Source organism: Lontra canadensis, unplaced genomic scaffold (assembly GCF_010015895.1).
Source record: "Lontra canadensis isolate GAN:19392208 unplaced genomic scaffold, GSC_riverotter_1.0 scaffold63, whole genome shotgun sequence".
NCBI lineage: Eukaryota > Metazoa > Chordata > Mammalia > Carnivora > Mustelidae > Lontra > Lontra canadensis.
In genome coordinates this window covers 5,576,406-5,597,998 of record NW_022631057.1, presented here as the reverse complement: position 1 = coordinate 5,597,998, position 21,593 = coordinate 5,576,406, and the positions used below count along the sequence as shown (strand labels likewise).

Genomic DNA, 21,593 nt, shown 5'->3' with positions numbered 1-21,593 from the left:
AATGTATGTATATTATATGTTCTAACTACTCCACTCTGAACAAAGACTTGTACAGAAGTATTCATAGAAGCTTTACTTGTGATAGCCCTGAATAGGAAACAACCCAAATGTCCATCACAGGTGAATAAATAAGTAAATTTTGGTCTTTCGACTCAATGGAATACTGCTCATCAATAAAGTAGGAATAAATTGCTGTTACATACAATGTAAATGAGTTCAGGGGGAAAAAAGAGCAAGTCCTGTGTGATTTTATTAATATAAAAATAGAAGATGCACATTGCTCTGTAGTATCAGAACACAGATCATTGGCTGCCTCTGAGCAACATGGGTTGGAGAGGGGCAGAAGGGAGTGATGCAAAGGGCACTCAGGAAGCTTTTGGAGGTGGTGGATATGTTTATTGTCTTGAATGCTGTGATGGCTTCACAGATATATACACATGTCAAAACTTACTAACTTGTCCACTAAGTAGGTGCAGTTTATTGTACAGCAATTATTCCTCAATAAAATCTGCTTTAAAAAGATGAATATGTATAGAATTCAGACTGTAGCTAAGGATAGAGGAATTTGTGACCATCACCTTGATGATGATAGTTCAGGAGTCCCTAAAAGAGATTCAGGAGGCCATGATTCTGCTCACAGTGTGTGCAGAAGTAAGCGTCACTGTCTATTTATAGTCAGTCTGCTTAGGTTTGAAACCCAGCCAAATAAATGTAGGAGGTGTGAATCTTTGGCAAGTTTCTTTATTCAACCCAGCTCAAATTTCTTACCCAACCTCATGAGATTGTTACAAGGATATAATAGATCACACAGTAAGTGATCACAAAATGTTAGCTTAACAAATGCTATATTCTCACGTCAAAACTTGGGTGAGGGATTCATAGCTTTGGCCAGCTGCTCAAAGAGTTCTGTCTCTCAGAAATTCAACCACTATGGTAAGTGAAGTTGTGAAAGGCAGGAGAAATTATTCAAAAAGAGTGTGCAGAAGCAGATGAGAAAAATAAGTACAGAATCTGGGAAAACTATCTGAGCTTGATGAGCAAGAGACAGAGAAGGAACCAGATAAGAAAACTGAGAAGTAATGCAGAGGTAAAGTGGAAACCAGGAACTGGCGGGGTCACGGAAGCCAGAAAAGGAAATATTTTCAAGAAAAAAAATATCACATACTTCAGCCATGTGGAAGAAGCTCAACTATAAGAAAGATCGACTGGATCTGACAATAGTGAGTTTTAACTTTTTTGTTTCTTGAGATATAATTGATATATAACACTATATTACTTGCAGGTGCACAAATAATGACTTGATATCTATAGATATTGCAAAATGATCACCACAGTAAGTTTAGTTAACATGTTGACCTTTAAAGGAACTATTTCACCAGAGAGGTGGGGAAACAAGGCATAGGAATAGGGGGATATAAAGAAATGGTTAGGAAGCTGGACAATTAATTCAGAGAACTTTTTGAGAAATTTAGAAATTATTTGAAAACAAAATAAAACAATAAGGCTATAGCTGTAGGTGGTGTTAGGGGAAAGAGAGTATTTCTCATGGTAAGGAGCACCTGAGCTTGTTTTCAAGATAATGGGAAGAGGCCAGAGAAAAACAGGTTGTTGGAAATGAAAAAAGGACAAAGTGACTCTTTCAAAATGAGGTTTTAAAAGAAGTAAAAGAGGAAAGGCAAGCGGGTATGCAGTCTTAGAAATAACATTTACATTTTATGTAACCTTACATTTTATGGAAACTAGAAAGAAGAAAAGAAGAGTGAGGACCAGAGACATTTTGAGCTGAAGAGGAGGAAAATTGAGGTCTCTGGTATAATTACCGAGGTCATGATCCAAAAAAAGAAGATAATTGACTGACATTGCCAACACAAGCATGGTAAGACTAAGAGACTTGAATTGTCAAGAACTTGATATTACCACATACATGATGTGCTGGATGTAGATTTTCTGAAAAATTTAAAGAGATAGAGTACTGCAACCTCATATACCTGACAACAGATACTATCACAGACTCGAGGTTTTATTTTGTTTTTAATAAGTGATTATATTGATGTCAAAAGCTACAAGCAATAAACCACAATATATACAACCATGGAATGAAGGACCTGGTTACTAAGTACACAGATTCATCTATTAAGCCTTTGGTTCTACTTCTGATTCTGCTCTGTGACCCTGAATAAGAATCTTTGCCTTGCTGAATATCAGTGCCCAACTAAACAGTTTGATCCAGGTTGCACATGGTAAAATTAAATATCTTTATTTCAGTTCCAGAGATTATATCATTTTTGGTTTAATGGGACTTGACAAGTTGTTGGTTTTTTTTTTTAATTCCAAAACAAAATATGTTCTTTTCATCAGTAGATGAAAATAAATAAATAAGAAAACCCAGAGTCAACTGTCAGGCCCCTGTACCATGAGGGTTCAAATTCGCTGAAGTCCCCTAGTCACCCTTAATTTCCAACAGATAAAACAAAAAAGGTCATTTGTCTGGCTACATAGGCTTCCTCAATCAGAGACAGCCAATGCCCTTCCAGCTTCATGTAGGTCATTCTAAACAAAATTTAGTGTTTCTATGATATTTTCCAGAGAACCTGACCTGACATCAAGGAAAAGCAGTGCTTTGTTTCAGAAGGGCACAAGTATAGTAATTAAATATGAAGTTTCAGAAATGAAATCACCTGAGTTTGAATTCTGGCCCCATTGCCTACTAATTATAGCTTAACCCTTCCAAGCCTCCTTTTCTCCACCAGCAAGACAGCACTGTTAAAAATTTCAATGAGCGTGTGCATCAAATATGCTTAGGATAGCATCTGGCACATAGTGAGCAATAAATGTTATTCTTTTTTAAATTTTTAATAAAAATGCACTACATTTGGGGAAAATACTTTTTCCCTCAATGAATATTTCTTCTATTCAGATAATATTCTGTTGGGTACATTGTATTTGCAGCCTGAATATAAATTAGCTTTAATTGAGGCAATTAATCTTGGGATTAGTGTGGTCCCACAAAAAGCCATTGAATAGAGGGTGGCATTTAGAGTATCTTCTGAAGTAAACCTGATAAACCTTCCACTTCACTTTTCCTCCTTCTTTCTCCCACCCATTTGTCTCCACTCCAGTAGGAAACAATGGTCCAGGTATTGTTAGCAGAGAGTCCAAATAAATAGAAGGAGGTCTATCAGTGTCGTGCCTGGGTGGCTCATTGGGTTAAGCGTCTGCCTTTGCCTCAGGTCATGATCCACGGGTCCTGGGATTGAGCCCCGCATCAAGCCCCACATTAGGAATCCTTGCTCAGCCAGGAGCCTGCTTCTCCCTCTGTCCTTCCCCCTGCTCATGCTTTCTCTCTCTCTCTCTTTCTCTCTCTCAAATAAATAAGATCTAAAATTTAAAAAAAAGAATTATTCTCTTTTATCTTAAAAAAAGAGAGAGAGAGAGAGGCTTATCGAGAACTGGGTGAGCCAAAAAAAAAAAAAAAAAAAGAGCTGGGTATGCCAGTTTGAACAGCTAAGAATTTATGTTGTGAACAATGGAGTGCCAATCTGGAGTTAAACGGGGAAACAGAAAGATGAAATATGCATGTTAGATGATTTAGGGATAACTATAAAACATGGATTGGCGAACTTTTTCTGGAAATGGTTACATAGTATTTTAGTTTTTGCCAGGCTTTGTTACAACTGTTGAATTTTGCTGCTATAGGACAAAGGCAGTCATAGGTGAGATGTAAATTAATGGGTATGGCTGTTGTTCTAAAAAAACTTTATTTACAAAAACAAGCAGCAGTAGCAAGCAGAATTTGATCTTGTTATAGAAGATGAATCGTACAGTGTAAGATCGAACAAGAATCAGATATTCCAATGAAGTAGTTAGCATAATTGACCAAGAAAGACCTGAGGAGACTTGAAGAAAGCCATTAGCAGAGAGACAAAAAGGAGGCAATAAGGTTTTAATATATGTAGGAGATAGAAACCACAGGTCCTAATAACCAGTTGGATATACGTAGAAGTGATAATGAAAATCCAAAGTTTAGATCTGATTTGGATGATAGCGTACAGGTGGTACTCCCCACTCGATGATGGGAAACATGGGCACTGAACTATTACTGAAGGTAACACAGTACCTGGGAAAGCTCTGCCCTCTGGTCACAGGTCACAACCCTGACCAAAATTCTCTTCTCAGTGCAGAACCAGCAATATAATTTCCATGACCCACTATAAAATAAATGAGCATGTGGGAACCCTTATTGAAAATGATTAAGGTTTTCAAGACAATAACAGTAGAGCTTTAAATCAAGCATGGAAGCCTTTTGAAGCCCTGGGCCTTGTGCCCACAAAGATTCATAGGACCATGAATCTGACCCTGCCCTTATCTCCAGCCTGGCATCTTTCAGGGGTGGGTTAGCTACTGTAATTCCAGAAGCATGCTATATTTACAAAATGGGGCTTCTAGTCATGTTTCTTTTGACTAGTGGATTTCAAGGATGTTTTTTCACAGTGCAGGGCTTTGCTGTGCCAGTAATTAAGGAAATTTTTTATTGGGGTCATAGCTTTTTAACATGCCTCCAAAGCCCACTTTTGTTAGTTTCCCAATCTGTCACATAATGTAAATAGCTGTACTTCAATGGTGACTTCAAGTTAAAGGAGCTTTTTAAATTTTTTCTTCCCTCACCTCTTATTCAAGATATGGCAGAATGGCAGTATGCATTCCCCATGACTGATTGAGAGTGCCTTTGGAAGATGAGTTTCTCTCTGTGCATCAAGTTGACAAGGCATTTGGGGTGGCACACTGAAAAGGAAGGTAAGCTCCAAAGTCCTAGACAGCACCCCCCTGCCAGCTGTTTCCTCGGGGGACCTATTGATGTCTTAGAAGGTTAAACCCACTAGGAAGCATGGAGAATGTTCTGTGGCCAGTGAAGAAAACTTTCTTTGACTAGAAGTCCAAAAATACATGCTGTCTGTCCAACTTAGCCACCATTGTTTTGTACCCTTAATTGACTCTTGACATTGCTTAGTACATCTTCCTTATGGTGACACATGAAGCATGGGTCTTCAAGACCTAAAAGTCACTTTTTGTATTATCTTTGTTCTTATTCCATAAAGTTTCAGAGGACCTATCATGTCAAGATATTAGATAATTTATGATACATAACAAAGAGCAAGAAAAAAGAAAAATGTCATCATAGCTGATTATGATGTTTATGTACACACACACACATTCCATTTACAATCAATTACTCCCCTATTTACCAAGAAATATTTCTTTCCATTTGGAAAAAGGAAAGCTAACTACCCAAACACAAGAATTCCTACAGAGCAGTCACCTATTTAGGGTTGCCAGATAAAATAAGAGACACTAAGTATTTACAGAGATTTGGGACATAGTTATACATTAAAATGTGTTATTTATTTGAAATTCTAATTTAATTGGATGCCTTTTTTTTTTAATTGGTAAATCTGGTAACTCTACACCTAAGCTGTGTGGGAAATCTAACCATATGACTTCTAAAGTCCCATCTAGCCCTGAGATTTTCAATGTAGGCATGATTTTATGGTTTCCAGTAAACCTACTTAAGACCAAAGAGTGGAAGTTAAGAGAGGGAAGATAGTGATTCAATAGAAGAAGAATCTGTTAATCAAGCAAAACAGTAACCGCAAATGTAATCCACCTAACCGTAACCCTAACCCTAACCTAACTTAATGGTCTATAAAGTGGGATGTGCTCACCGCAGGAGACATTCAAGGCAGTCCACTTAAGTGGAGGAGGTAAAAAGGAGAACATTCCATTTTTAAATTAGAAAGAAGTTGACAGAAGAATTGAGCCTGGTTCTCTGTCTCTATCAGGAGGTGAAGGTATCATGAAGGATCTGTGATAGTTTCACAGCGCAGGGGGTCCACAAAGAAAAGCATATATTAGTTTTCTGCACTATTAAAAGGGAGGGATAAAAATGTTTCTAATTTTTGTGCTTTGTTTTGCCACAAAGGACATGACATCCTTAAAAATGTATAAGCATCTTTTTTGCATAAGCATGATTTTTTAAACTTAAATTTTCCAGTATAATTTCTGCAGTGTTTAAATTTTTTTCAAAAATATAAAACTGTGATTGTCCAGTTACGTGCAACAATAGCTCAAGGACATCAAGGATGGCAGGGATTTAATGGATAAACTTCAACAAAAACCTTTGCTTAATTACTGGATGAAATTTAGTACCATAATGTAATAATCACAGTTAATAATGTATTTTTTCTTTTGGATCTATATACCAATATGGCATATATTTTTCAGTTATGACAACCATTACAACCAAGTATCAGGATTGCTTTACCATAAAATTTTGTATAATAATAAAGTAGCTCCATACTTTTCATGTACAAAAATATTCTTATACATCTTCTTTGTGAAAACAAAACAGTTTTGATATTTTGCTTTACATGTTGAAACATTTCAGGGAAATTAAAGCGTGTTGAATCATTCATAAATAAAATGAAATATAAATTATTATATCTTTGATCTTTACCTCATCTACTTTTTTTTAAATTTTAAGAATATTTTATTATATTAGAGTACAATGGAAAAATTCATATAATTTTTAAATAAATAATACTTAGAAATCAGAGAAGTGTTTAAAATTGGTGATCTGCACAATTACCTATCAGAGATATTTAGGAGACATTTTAAAATGAGGTGGGGATTTACTCTAAACTCTAAGCTTTACTCATTTTTTTCCACTTTGAGTTTATTATTTTTGACAATTCTAGAGTATCCCAGGTAAAACTGCTCTTTATTTTGGAGGGGTGGGCAGTCTCCTGTTTGGCAAAAAAAAAAAAAAAAAAAGAAAGACTTTAATTTGGAGACCCAAGCCAGAACTATTCTTAAACTGCCTTTGCCTCAAAATTTAGAAGAACAAGGGTATGTCTTCATTTTTGCATATAATACATAGTTCAGCAGTGTTGTATAAAAGCTAATTTAATCATTTCTATTATAGATTAAACCTATTTCCTCTTCTTATAACCATCCAAAAAAAATCACAACTCTGAATCTGAAGATGATCATTAGATTCTTTTCTTTAAAAAATGGTTGTGTCATTTTTAATTTGGTAAAGGAGAGTGCAATCCATTTTTTCTATTTTTTGTTAATTTGTCTACTTTAAAAAAACTCACATATTTGTAAAGTAATTGAATTTTTAAAAAAGATTGTATTTAGAATAAAGAGCTAACCAACAAGTTCAGAAAATATTAGAGCAAAGAATAGATAACTTAGTGTTCTTTGAAATTGCTATGAATTCTTGGAGAGCTGAGAAGAAATAATAGACAAGAGTAGAAACCATATGAAGTTAGATAAAGTTTAGTAACATGAACAAATGTCACTTTTTTTTTTTTTTTTTTGGTAAGCTCTAAGCACAATGTGGGGCCTGAACTCGTGACCCAGAAATCATGCTCTACCAACTGAGCCATCCAGGCACTCCCAAATGTAATTTTTTATTAGTTGCAATTCTGTTTCAATAATTTAAAGTTAGAAGTCATCCTTAGCTTAAGGAAGATATAGATTAACAACTTCATGACAAATCAGAATTACTTTTAATATTTTGACTAGGCCATATTTTATAGGCAAACTGAGTATAATTAAGGAAAATATTTTAGAAGCCTAAATTTATGGTTGGATGCCATTCTTCTATTTAAAAGATATGCAGTAGAAATGATATATACAGGTAAAAACAACACATAGGCTGATTTTTTTTTTTCAACCTGGCTAAAGTAATTGAATTTTCTAAAATAATGCTTTGGTAGCTTATCAAGAAAAGTCCGTAGAAAGTGAAGAAAGGAAAAAACACTTAAATCACTCACTGAGTTACTCTACACTGAGGACAGATTACTCAAGTAAAATGGAAGGTAGGCCTGAGTGCTCAGATCTTGTGGGAGACGTTGTGGCTTCTTAGGGTTTCACTTGACTATACAACTTTATAATATATGCTATATTTGAAATATGAGTATAGTGATAAAATGTCACCAGGTTTGTGGTTACCAAAACCACCCCGAAAAATAAGAAAAAGAAAAGGAGAGAATGAATAAAGAAAGTAAAGGCCTGAATGTAAGATTTTAACATAGTACACTTCTTATTTTTGTGGGGGTTTTTTGTTGTTGTTTTTGGGGGGTTTTTTGTTTGTTTGTTTGTTTGTTTGAGACCATAAACCCATTTTCCAGGATCATCTAAGTTCTTTCTTCAGACTACTTCTATTCAATTTTAAAGGAATATATGGAAATCTCACATCTTAAGTTCTAGTTCCCAGCACCTCTTTCCTATTCTTAAAAATTTATCTTTGAAGGTTCCGCTCATTTGTTGCCTCTTTTGTGAAAACATCCATGATGAATTCAGAATATTTTATGCAATGTTATTTCACTGATTATCATCAACATTTGTTCTTCTCTGTTGGAAGATGAGCTCTACAAAGCAAGGCACACATTTTATTCATCCCTCTATGCCCAATGCTTAGAACAGACCAGCTTAACATTGATAAAAGTCTGATAAACTTAAGGATAGAAGGGAGGGAGGGAGGGAGGGAGGGAGGGAAGGAGGAAAGGAAAAAAGGAAGAAAAATTAAATACATGAATAAATGACTGAAGAAACAGTTTTTGGAGGAGGTATTGGATATTTCACTAGTTATTAGAGTTACAGGAAGAGTATAGCATATTTCTTCTTTAATATCCCCTGTTAGGTAGGCATTAGATTCAGTCCTGAGCAATGAATAGCATGAAAACCCAAGAGTATGAAGTTAGAGCCAAGTGTAGTAGGTAGCAATAAAAAGTTAGTGCTAAATCAAAGGCAGGCAGATCATTAAAATAGAGCTGTCAATTAAAAGAGCCTGAGTAAAAAGTCAGAATTCAAATCAAAAGCAAAGGACTAGAAACTAGACGAAAGAAGAAGAGAAGCAGAACCAAGAGAAATCCCAAAGGCAAAGAAAGTAATTACTATAATTCTTTGTGTGTTAGTAATGACCTTAGCATTCCATAGAGACTAAGGGTCAGATCCTGCATAGGCTGCCTGAACTCAGAAGGGCTTTGTTGTTTACCAGATCCCTTACTTTTAGCATGACACTTTCCTCATTTGTAAACCAGATATGATAATGATACTTATCATTATCATTACTTATCATAAAACTTATCATACTTATCATAAAAAAGTGGGGGATAGATCCTGGATACAGTGACAGTATTTATCAATTTACTTAGATCAATCCTGATTTATGTACGCAGTCTTGGTATCTTATTTGGTTAGTTCTTTCACTATCTTAAACTATCATAGAAACTTTAAAAAATGAAATGTGATGGGGCACCTGGGTAGCTCAGTGGGTTAAAGCCTCTGCCTTTGGCTCAGGTCATGATCCCAGGGTCCTGGGATTGAACCCCGCATCGGGCTCTCTGCTCCGCGGGGAGCCTGCTTCCTCCTCTCTCTCTGCCTGCCTCTCTGCCTACTTGTGATCTCTCTGTCAAATAAATAAATTAATTAAATCTTTAAAAAAAAAATGAAATGTGTTAGAGTATCTTTAGGATGTCAAGATAGGGAATAATTTCCTGAAACACAAAATAAAATATACAAATTATAAATCAGTCAAATCAGACGGTGTCAAATTTAAAGTTTCTGAACAAAAGACAAAATGAAAAATAGTAATCAAGAAAATGCAGATAAAATATAATGAATGACTTGGTTTCTATAATAACACAGAGATGGTCGCTGAGCACACCTCCCACACAGACCAACAGAAACTGAACAAATTGCAATGGATTTAAATTAAACAGAGTCTGTTCTTTGAATCTATTGCCAAACTAGAAACTATAGCAAAAAGATACCTAGAAAATACCTGTTTAGAAACTAAACAATGTATTTCTAAATGACGCATTGATCAAATAATTAAATAAAATGTAGTGATATCCATTAATTAAATTAAATCATTGATTAAAATATCACATATCAAAACACTGGGAAGTAGCTAAAGCCATGCTTAGAGGAACATTTATAGCACTGACAAATATATTAGAAAAGCAGAAAGGCTGAGAAGTAATGAATAATTTTCACTGATCTAAATATTAACTTGATACACTTGAAAAGAAAGCACAAATTAAGACTAAAAAAGGTAGAAAAAAGGAAACATAAAGACAGAAAGAAATGAAAGAAAAGATGTTTTTTAGAACAAATTAACAAACCCAAATGTTGCTTCTTTGAAAGTACTTATAAAGGTTATAAATCCAAGTTTACTGACAACTTTTTGAAAATGCAGAGATACCTAATACCAAAATAAAAAAGAGGTCATCACTATTACATTTATATTCAAGGTCAAAGTAATTTACCACATTGATATAATAAAGGGAAAACATGCTGTGGTCTTTTCAACAGATACAGAAAAGGCATCCATAAAATTCAGCATCTATTCACAATTACTTTTACTAAACTAGGAATAAAAGGAATTTCACTAATCTGAAATTTAAAAAAACACAGCAGATATATATTTCATGGAGAGCTATTAAAAGCTTTCCTCTATAGATCTCAAACAAGACAAGGATGTTATATCATTTTCCCAAAACAGAGTAGAAAAATCCAAATCCCATTTATGTTAAAAATGCATCCAAATCATATGCATCTGAACTGTTTTCTCCCCAGCGGTCTAAAGGAGACTGAGGAGAGCAGGATAAAAAAGGCAGAAAACAGTTAGATCTCTCAGTCTTTTTTTCTTTCTTCTTGTTTTTCATATATGTGTGTATATAGAGAGAAAAGCACATAAAAGACAGAAAAATGTAAGTAGTAGCAGAAGCCGGTGTTAAAATGTAGATGTTGCTGGTGTAAAGGAAAGAAGGAGAACATGGCAGAAAGCCAGACTGCTCTGTGATTTATGGAGACATGGGAGAAAGGCAGGCAATGGCTTGGGAAATGAAACACTTGGGAGACTGAAGGACTAGGTTTTGGAATGCCTTATGTTTTATGTTTTGCTTCTATTTCATTTTTTTATCATGGTGTAGTAAGTGCTCTTAAATCCTGACACAATAAGATTATTTACTTTTCACTGAGTCAGAAATAGTCATCATCTCTTTTGACTAGGAGGGGGAAAAATGATTAAAACAAAGAAGTAAAATGGCCTAAGATGATCCTAATTCCTTCCAAAGCTCCCCCCACAAATAAAACCAACTGCCTCTATTATCACCCTAACAAAAAGACAGTGAGCCACACCCTGAATTTAATAGAAATATGTGAATACAAGTGACAATAAGCTAAGGCAATGGAAAAAGCCTAATACGAAATGACAATTATAAATTGATGTTCTCATTATCATGACCCATATTACAAGAATCATTAATGAACCTGCTCATTCCAGCTAAATTTAACACTTACATTTCAAGTAAGATGAATATTACTTTCCATTGTAGATCTTACAGGTTAACACAAACAAGTCATATTCCCCTACTGAACTTGTGTTAAAAAACATCATTCAGGGGTGCCTGGGTGGCTCAGTGGGTTAAAGCCTCTGCCTTCGGCTCAGGTCATGATCCCAGGGTTCTGGGATCAAGCCCTGCATCAGGCTCTCTCTGCTCAGCAGGGAGCCTGCTTCCTCCTCTCTCTCTGCCTGCTTCTCTGCCTATTTGTGATCTCCATCTGTCAAATAAATAAATAAAATCTTTAAAAAAAAAAAATCATTCACACAAGCATACTCCACAATGCACTTTCCACACGGATGTTTGTGACTATGTTAAATTCCTATTTATGTTAAAGTGGTTGGGTATCGTTAAAAAGTAACATCAGATTTGCTAGACAAAATAGCCAGTTATACTGTATTTTGCTTCTGACCATGTTAGAATGTTATAGGCATAGCAAGAAATTTTTGGTAAAATCTGGGGGTTGATAGCATAGACTATGAAATTCTGGATTCAATCACAAATGGGCCATTAAAAGTTAACTTTATTAAAATAAATAAATAAATAAATAAAACTACCAATCTGTTGGCTGAGTTTTGCCAGTGCATATAGAGCTGAACTTCACCAGTCCACTATACTCAAGACTGTAAACTGCCTGTTATTAAATTGTTTTTCCTGTGCTAAGCACACAAAGATACATTGAAATCAGGCAGGTAACAGCGTTAGCTCCCGATTCATTCTCCAGACTTTATGGAGCCAAATTTCGTGTTGCCAATCAATACGGAGCCACACGGTTGTTTTTAAATGTCTTGCCACAGGAATTGGCTCGCAGCCATCATAGCAGGGTGGTGGAAAGTAAAGGAAGCTGATATTATGGAGGAAGGGAGCAAATGCTTTTTGTCTCCCTGGAGTCTGTTTATTTGTATATTTTGCTATACAATCATTATTTTAAAAGAGAGCTATAAATTTAGATCCCTCAAGTCAGAACTCTTGGAACATGGTTTTAATCTAGAGAGGACAATTCTCTTGCTTAAAATCTTGAATCTCCCCATGTGTTCATCTTAAGCTTAACCGGTCAGAGACCCAAATAATAATTTAGTAAAGGTAAACATTTGGTTTACTAGTTTTAATTTTTATTGTATTCTATAATTTTGAAATTCTATGTGATCTTGTACCTTTGCAGTGTTCTCTAGCAGAGAAGGATCCAGATTTTAGATATCCAAGGGAAAAAAGGTAGTTAAAAGTAAGATAAACAGCAAAAGGAATTTAAGTATGTAGTTTCTGAAATCTGCCTTTAGAGCTCACTTTCTTGCCATATATATGCATTTTATGTACTCAAAACAATACAGTGTTTCTGCCATTTTACAGTGATTTTTCAGCAAATGAATCAAAGGTTATTTAAGTTTGTTTAGTGATAGAAGAAAATATTTATCAAAAAGGTCTTTATGAGTAGTGATAGGAAGTCGAGCATTTAGGTATGATTATTGCATTTGGAGATAATTTTCTAAAGCAGAAAGGCAGATTTTTGAGAATTCCCTTCCCCGTAAATAATCTGCCATAAATAATAAAAGATTTCCTTTTTTTTTTCTGATATGTAAAATGGAAATCCCTTGGTAATTCAATCAAAATATGCCTTGATATTTCTCATATTGCATTTGTTATCCTTTTATTATGACTCAGGCCTCGGAAAGGTTGAGCAGGTGTATCTAGGAGTCAAATAACATGGAACTTTGTCTTCTCTGGTTACTTTTTCTCATTTTGGACATATAAGCACTTATTATTTTTTTTTCTCTAGGGACCATTATATCCTCCAAATGTGTGCAATAAATGTCATAACTATCCACAGGAGGTACATTAGTTGTTCGGATGAAGGGAGGTTGGAGTATGATTATATATCTGGGAGAATCAGGAAGCGTTTCTTTCAAACTGAGTTGCAAAATGTCTTAAAAACATGTTCAGATGTTATAGATCTCTGATTACCCTTGGAGCTCCGAATGGGGAGGAGTCAAGATGGCAGAGAAGTAGCAGGCTGAGACGACATCAGGCAGCAGGAGTTCAGCTAGAGAGTTATCAAACCATTCCAAACACCTACAAATCCAACAGGAGATCGAAGAGAAGAACAGCCATTCTAGAAACAGAAAATCGACCACTTTCTGAAAGGATAAATGAGGCAGAAGAGAGAATTAGTGATATAGAAGACCAAATGACAGAGAATAAAGAAGCTGAGCAAAAGAGAGACAAACAACTACTGGACCACGAGGGGAGAATTCGAGAGATAAGTGATACTATAAGATGAAACAACATTAGAATAATTGGGATTCCAGAAGAAGAAGAGAGAGGGGAGCAGAAGGTATATTGGAGAGAATTATTGTAGAGAACTTACCCTTGGAGCTAGGATATTGCTCAGCAAATTTACAAATTAAAATGTATGTTGCTTAGTGAGTTAATGTTTCTCATTTCATTTACTGATATACAAATAGCAACACTATCAGGTTCTGCCTTCAAGTCACAACAGGGACAGGCTGTGTGGTATAATAGTTTATTTCTCTGTTTGGGTTTATACATACTTTTGCAGACACTGATAGGATTCAAGAAGTTTTGGGAAGTCATAGGATGAATATGGACACTTTCTGGAGTAGCAGTTTTACTTGAGGGAGGAGAGAAAGAGTCAAATAATGTAAAGTAAGTTGTTAAGTTATTAAAAAAAATTGAAGAAAACATGCAATAGACTAATATATTAAATTTGCACAGATTTTTTAAGATAAGTAAATTTTGGATACTTAACAGGAATGGAATGTTTCAGCAAGATGTGTTCAGCTACAGCATCCCATATCATCCAGGATTGATTTCTTTTAGAACTCCTTTATATTTTGCTTTTAGTACTATATTGGTGAGGAAGCATGAGAAGTATAATAAAGCAAGAGTAACACCGAGCTTCTGGTTTTCCCCCTGTTGGTGATGTGAACCTGGTCAAAGCTTGCCCAAAATATATATATATAATGACCAAAATACTATTACCAAATCAATATTACAAAGATTTGATTACAGGAATTAAATATGGCTGGCTCAGTTAGTAGAGCATATGACTCTTCATCTTGGGAATATAAATTTGAGTCCTACGTTTGGTGTAGAGATTACTTAAAAATAAAATCTTTAAAAAATCAAATATGATAATATAGTCAAAGCTCTTTATGAATTAGAAAAGAAAAGAAACTTTTTTTTCATTTATTTATTCTTTTATTTAGCAGAGATTTATTGAAGATTTCCCATGTGACAAAACTCCACTCGATATTGTTCTTTTCTTCAAGGAACCTACAGGCTAAGAGAAAAGAAACAACTCAGTCACTTCAACACAGTGCATGGAGGCCAATAATAGATGTTTCCTCTGAGTTTAGTGACATTTGAGGGAAAACCTGATGGTAAAGGAGTGAGTCACAGAAGACAACTCGGGAAATGGATTTCGGGGCAGAGGAGACATACATAGACCCAGAATTAGGAGCACATTTCATTTGTTAGAAGGACACCACGTTTCTGAATTAGCATTTTGAGGAATCAACTCAGATTTATTATTTTCTTCAGCAGTGTTTCATGTGGAATTGAAAGGTAGTTCAATTTTTTTTGAGATTTAAGTCTCTACTATGTGATTACAAAGAAGGGAATTTGAACGTATAAGCAAGGAAGTGATTTTATGTAGGAATCGGGAAATCCAAAGGAGACATAGTAGAAATTACTGATAGAAAAAAACGTGGTAAGGTTAGCACACAGGTGGGTCTGCATGAAGATGGAGAATTGTCCAAGTGATACACTAAAGCATACTGAGAAAAACATGTCACATAAAAACACATAAAAGTCAAGGAGAAAAGCAGGTTATAGAGCAAGATATAGAGTATCATCCCAGTTTTGTAAAACTAAATACTTGGAAAAATGCACAACAAAACGTTAATAGTGGTTATTGCAGGATGATAGAATTATAAGCCCGTTTTATTTTATTTTCTTTGTCTTCTATATTTTCTAAATTTTCTTCATTGAATATATATTGCTTTTGCAATTGAGAGAAAATTAAAAACAGATGTGGTAGCCCAGAAATATGGGAGTAATACCACACAGGTAATTAAGGACAATCATTCCCAGACCTGAAGAAATGGAGAGTGACATTGGGCACCACAGAAGTATCGCAAGCTGATTCTGAGATGGACAGGCATGCTACATTTACTGTACTTCCTTCGCATCTCGGCCCTGCACCCATCCTCCTTCTTCCTCACCCAGAAAAACACATCAAAACTCCCATACACAGTGAGAAACTCACAGGCTAGCACACACACGTACTTCTGCACTTCCTTCTTCTTAAGATGACAGGAAGCCCTCAGTACAATTTACATAGGCAACTACACCCAATGCGTCTCTGCACATTTCTGCATGGCTATGAAAAGTCTTGACGGTTTCCTTTGGCATCACACAGTAGGCTTTGGCACAGAGAAAACTAATTTAAGTCAAGATGATTCCCTGTTGAATTATTCAGTTTCCCTCTTCTGCCACCATCTGCCCACTCTCATCTTCACTTACAATAAAAAAAAAATTACCAGAGATAAATGTATTCCAAGTCCAGTCCTGAAGTTGCAATGTGACAAAAGGACAACAGATGTCTCTCAAATTATAGTAATGTTATGAATGCCGCTATCCAGCAACTGGAAATTTCTCTCCAAAAGATCATCCTCCAGAAATCCATAGACATTTTCCTTTATACTCCTCTGACAATCCCTATTACCTATAATTCCAATTCCATCTCCACTGCAAAACAGCACATGAGACTAGCTATTTAAAATTGTTCATTTTAAATTCAGTTCGAAGAACTAAGAATAGGTACAAACTAGGTATAGATTACTCAATCTTTTTATGAAACTTTTTATTCAATGTCTTTTCAACCCCTTAATCCTAGCTCTTGGATTTCCATTGCTTCTTGGCTAGTATATTCCACTAATCCAAGAGCTAAGACTTTTTCTTTAATCCCATGTTGGTCCTTGGAAAGGCAAAATTGTTTTGTTTAAGCTGTAGATCTCAATTTCTGTTTCAGTTTGGGCAGAATATATCTTATACTCAACTGGAGGAGATCTCCTAGATTTGCTACACAAAGTATTTTCTAACACATTGATTTGCTTTCTTAAACTCTTCAGCTTTAATTTTGTGGTGACTTGCATTAACTATTCTGGAAAATGCAATACATATGAGTTTAAAAAGTACTTGAGACCTTCAGGGAAATCAAGATACTGTGCACAAGGAGTCCTATTAGCTGAGGAGGCATAAGTATAAGCAGGAGTGATCCTGACCCTGACTCGGACAAACCTGTCTTTAAATTCCTCTAGTGCCATTTTTTAGCTAGATGGCCTTTTAAAAATTACTTACCTAACTTTAACACTAATTTCCTTAACTAAAAATAAGGTTATGATCATCTAAGACAGTTGTTTTGATGTTTTGGAGCTAATGTGCTCACCATTTCCAGTATAGTGACTGGCAGTAACATGTAGTAGTTGACTTCTTTCCCTCCATACCTAGCATTTGAGAATACCTTTTCATCTGTCAGAGGTCAGCTGTAATAATTAGCATATCTTTATCCTAAGGTTAACCTCAAGAACAGAACTTTTTTTTTTTTTAAGACCAGGAACTTTTGTGAGAGAAACATTTTCCTGCCTAAGAATTCATATGAGAATTGTCAAAGGATGGTTCAACATTCCAACAATCCAATTACACCAAAATTTCTTGGGAATAATCTAGGCCAACTTGAGTAAAGATACACTTCAAACACCCAGTTGGTACTAGAATCAACCTGATTTTCTTGGATAAGAAAGAAACTCCTTAAGGTCATTTGCAAACCCAGCCTAGACAAGATTCCTGCGATCACTCTCCCAGCAGGGAACTGAATCTGAATCTGAATCTGATTCTGATCCTGAAGAAGAAAGAGGGAGGAAGGAGGAGAGGGAAGGAAGGGAGGAAGGAAGGAAGGAAGGAAGGAGAGAAGGAAGGACAGAATAAAGGAAGGAAGGAAAAATGCAAGGAAGGGGAAAGAAAAGGAAGGAAAGAAGGAGGGAAGGAAGGAAGGGGGAGGGAGGAAAAGAAAAAGAAGAGAGTAGTTGAATTTTTGGAGGAGAGACAAAAAAAAAAATCTGTTAATATTCACCTTCTGATACCCTGTAATTCTGTATTACACATGCAACGAAACATTAAATTGTAGAGACGCAAATCCCTCTAACAAAATTATTTTCCTATTCAATTTAGACTTCAATAGTTCTTCAAAGTTATGAAGCAAAATTTTCTAATTGAGCTAAAGAATTTAGAATCTGTTTTGATCGTATTTTTCCAGCGTAACCTCTCTCTCTCTTCTCCATGACCATTTTTTCCTCCAGCTTTTCTTTTCCCTAAATTAAGAAAGTAAAACCTCTGCCAGAGAAAACACTCTCAGGAAGAGCCCAACAGAAAAACTTAAATGAGTAAGAAATCAAGGAGGGATATAATAAGAAATAAAGAATATGATGATCTTGCCTTTGGATATGGTACTATTTTTGACTTGCTGGTTTAGAGGACTCCTTAGTTTATTTCAGGACTTAGTTTTTGTATTTGGGCATACTGAATTTTCCAGTTTAAGTGATGAGGGGTATCATGTGCTTCTGAGGAGTATGATGTGCTTCCTTATTCCTACTGAGATCACAGTAAAGAGAGGAGAAACACAAAGACTGTAAAAAGAAGTTAAGATCCATTCTGGCAACACCCAGATGTTGCAAAGGACCTAGGTGTATGAAAACAAAACCATCAATGCAGAAAACACAATCAAGAAGTCTACTTTCCTCCTATTCCTTATTAAATCTGAATTCCAAAAGGCAACAGCAGACTGTAGAAAGGGCTAAGGTATATTTCTCTTGAGTGTTTTTTGCTACATATAATGCTAGTAATTCCAGGCAGAATAGTCTGGAAGTTCTTTGGAGTCAGCTGGGCTTTTGAACACTGAAAGCTCAGGGCCAACAGAAAGAATGCTAAAGCATGACCCCAAATCTCCAAATCAGTCTTGAGACTACATTGTCCTCATGAATCCTTCACATTGCAGATTGGTGGCAGGGTTACCTATGTTCCCAACATTCTACATTCAATAGGTATTTACAGGTCCACAGAAGTAGCCCTGGGAATTGGCCTCCCGGTAATGGGAGACAGAGAGCATCATTGATAGCATAGTAATTTTACCTAAAGCTTTTATATCTTATAATATTGATAATGACCATGTTTACTGTTATATTCCTAGCATCTAGAATAGTGCCTATCTTGTACTAATAGTTGTTAAATGAATGAATGGATGAATGAAGTGCTTGTATTGTGATAGACTCTTAACTACTTTTTTTTTTATTTTTTTTTAAAGATTATTTATTTATTTATTTGACAGACAGCAATCACAAGCAGGCAGAGAGGCAGGCCGAGAGAGAGGAGGAAGCAGGCTCCCTGCCGAGCAGAGAGCCCGATGTGGGGCTCGATCCCAGGACCCTGGGATCATGAGCTGAGTCAAAGGCAGCGGCTTTAACCCACTGAGCCACCCAGGCGCCCCTCTTAACTACTTTTTTATATATCACTGCATTTAATTTACAGGTTAATAATTATTCTATAGGGCATTAGGTATTACTGTCCCTATTTTACAAACAAGATGAACTTCAGAAAGATGAAGCAATTTACCCAAGCTAGAAACAGAATCATCTGATTCTAAAACTCCTGTAGCAATGGACCATCATCCCATCTCATCTTCAGTCTTAAAATCAAGAACAATTGATGAACCATTTGATACTGGCCTTAATGGCAACAAAATAATTACCTTAAATTATTCTAAAGTATCCTTTCCAGAAAGCCAAATTTTCCTTTTTTTTTTTTTTTTTTAAGAAAGTGAGAGAGAGAGCCCATGTGGTGGGGGGGTGGGGGGGCAGAGGAGGAAAAGAGAGAATCTCAAGCAGGCTTGGTGTTGAGCCCAAGGAAGAGCTTGATGTCAGGACCCTGAGATCATGACCTGGGCTGAAATCAAGAGTCCGACACTTAACTGACTGAGCCAGCCAGGCACCCCAAATTTTTCTGTTTATTCATGCATTCAGGCAACAAATATTTATTAAAAATGTACTGCTATATGCCAAAGACATTGCCAGGTTCTGGGATGGTATAGACTAAGAAGCCTTGATTCCCTATCCTTGGAGATCTGAAGAGACCACACATAAGTTGAAAGTCATGACACAGAGGGCAGAACACTTTCAAGAGGTGCACAGGGTATTGTGGGCACACAGAAGAAGGAGATCTGTAACCCCCTTTAAAAATGTCCAAAAATAGGGGCGCCTGGGTGGCTCAGTGAGTTAAAGCCTCTGCCTTTGGCTCAGGTCATGATCCCAAGGTCCTGGGATCGAGCCCCGCATCGGGCTCTCTGCTCAGCAGGGAGCCTGCTTCCCTTCCTCTCTCTGTCTGCCTCTCTGCCTACTTGTGACCTCTGTCTGTCAAATAAATAAAATCTTTAAAAAATAAATAAATAAAAAATAAAAATGTCCAAAAATAAAATGGTGTCAATTAAGACAGCACATGGCTGAAAGTGGATACTCACATAGAGATTCAACTGAGATTATCACATGATAATTACCCTCACTGTCTCAGGCTCATTTGTCATTTCCCATTTTGGTAGATTGTCACTCATCCTTCTTCCAGATTAAAAACTCTATATTTTTGTTTATTTGCTTGTTTTTAAAGAGGGAGAGAGAAAGAGAGCAAGAGGAGGGAAGGGGCAGACAGGGAGGGAGAGAGAGACTCTTAACCTGGCTCCACGCCCACCATGGAGACAACACGGGATTCCGTCTCAGGACCGTGAGATTATCACCTGAGCCAAAATCAAGAGTCAAGAGTCCATTGCTTAACCAACTGAACCACCCAGATGCCCCTGTATTGTTTTCTTTTATATAGGGGTTAAAAACTGTGTTAAAATTCTCTGGTATCAGATATTTCATTTTCAAATCTTTTGATAATTTTTACCATTTTCTCTATATTCATCACATTCATTTTAAATTATGGAGCCAAAAATTAAGATCATTCCTTTAAAAAACATTGGAACAATGGTACATATCACATAAAAGAGGAACTCTCCTATTATTCTACTCCTGCTTATATATCCCAGGGTTATGTGGATAGATTTCTATTTGTGCAAGCAATTCTTGAGTAACATATCATATTCTTGATAGCCTATCAAGTCCCTTAAACAGACCAAATGCAATTTTTCTATTTCCTCTTTTTCTTTGTAATCACAGTCTTCCAATTTCACCACAGTTTTTGGATTTTCCCCGTCTTTAGAAGTGTCCATGTGTTGTGGGTTTTAGGTTCACTTCCAAGGAAATTAAAAGTAGTTTAAAAGAAGAAACTAGCCAAAGCAAACACACACAAATAAGCTGTAGATTCTAATTAAACAAGTCACTAATTCCAGTGTAATTTCTTCTTATTTACAGTAAACATAAACAACCAAAAACTTTTGTCTGTTTATACTAAAATATCCGCCCTACCTTCTGGACCCTGCATTGTGAGTTTCCTGTTGGAAGTCACAAAACAACGATGCTTTATGGGAGTTCACATTTTTTAAAAAGATTGTGAAACTATTTTGAAAAAGAAATTATAATAATTCCAACTATCAGCAAAACAGCTAGAAATACAGAAACACATCCCCATTCAGTCCTTCCCTTAAGTAAGAGTTATCCCTGATTTCTAATTGTAGTTCACTGAAACTCACAAAAAAAGATGAAGATGAGGAAAAGAAGAAAATTAAAGAAGAAGAAAGAAAGAGAGGTTGGGAGGGAACAACAGATATAAAACTAGGATAAAAACACTAGGTATTTTTTAATGCTTCTGTCACAGTCTGTGCTGCACATACAAATATGCATGTATTTGATGTAACAAAGTTACAGCCAATAGATAGATGATAATAGCTGAATTTTCTATATCCCAGATATTCCTCCAAAGACTTTTCATGTACCAAATTATTTCATCTCCACAACTCAATTTCTCAATAGTTGAGGAATTGGAGGTACAGAGAAGCTAACTAACTTCCCTAAGCATGCACTGCAAATAAATAACAGAATCAGGCTCAAGAGGAGCACTGTCTACTAGAAATATATTATGAGCCACATATGTAAATTTAAACTCTCTAGCAGTCAC

At 35.8% G+C, this 21,593-nt stretch overlaps 1 protein-coding gene across 2 annotated transcripts in view; it reads left to right on the top strand.

Annotated features, from left to right (window-relative positions):
* Window positions 1-1,113: 1,113 nt before the first annotated feature.
* The window catches only part of ATP6V1G3 (ATPase H+ transporting V1 subunit G3), a 53,691-nt gene continuing 33,211 nt past the window's right edge, over window positions 1,114-21,593 (top strand). Inside the window, exons 1-2 of one of the 2 annotated variants that reach the window (XM_032878206.1) lie at window positions 1,114-1,220; window positions 4,678-4,794. In XM_032878206.1, coding sequence (XP_032734097.1) covers window positions 4,734-4,794 — 61 coding nt within the window. In that variant the 5' untranslated portion in view covers window positions 1,114-1,220; window positions 4,678-4,733. Of the gene's footprint in view, window positions 1,221-4,677; window positions 4,795-21,593 lie in introns of those variants that run through there. The other variant, XM_032878205.1, reaches the window with a different exon arrangement.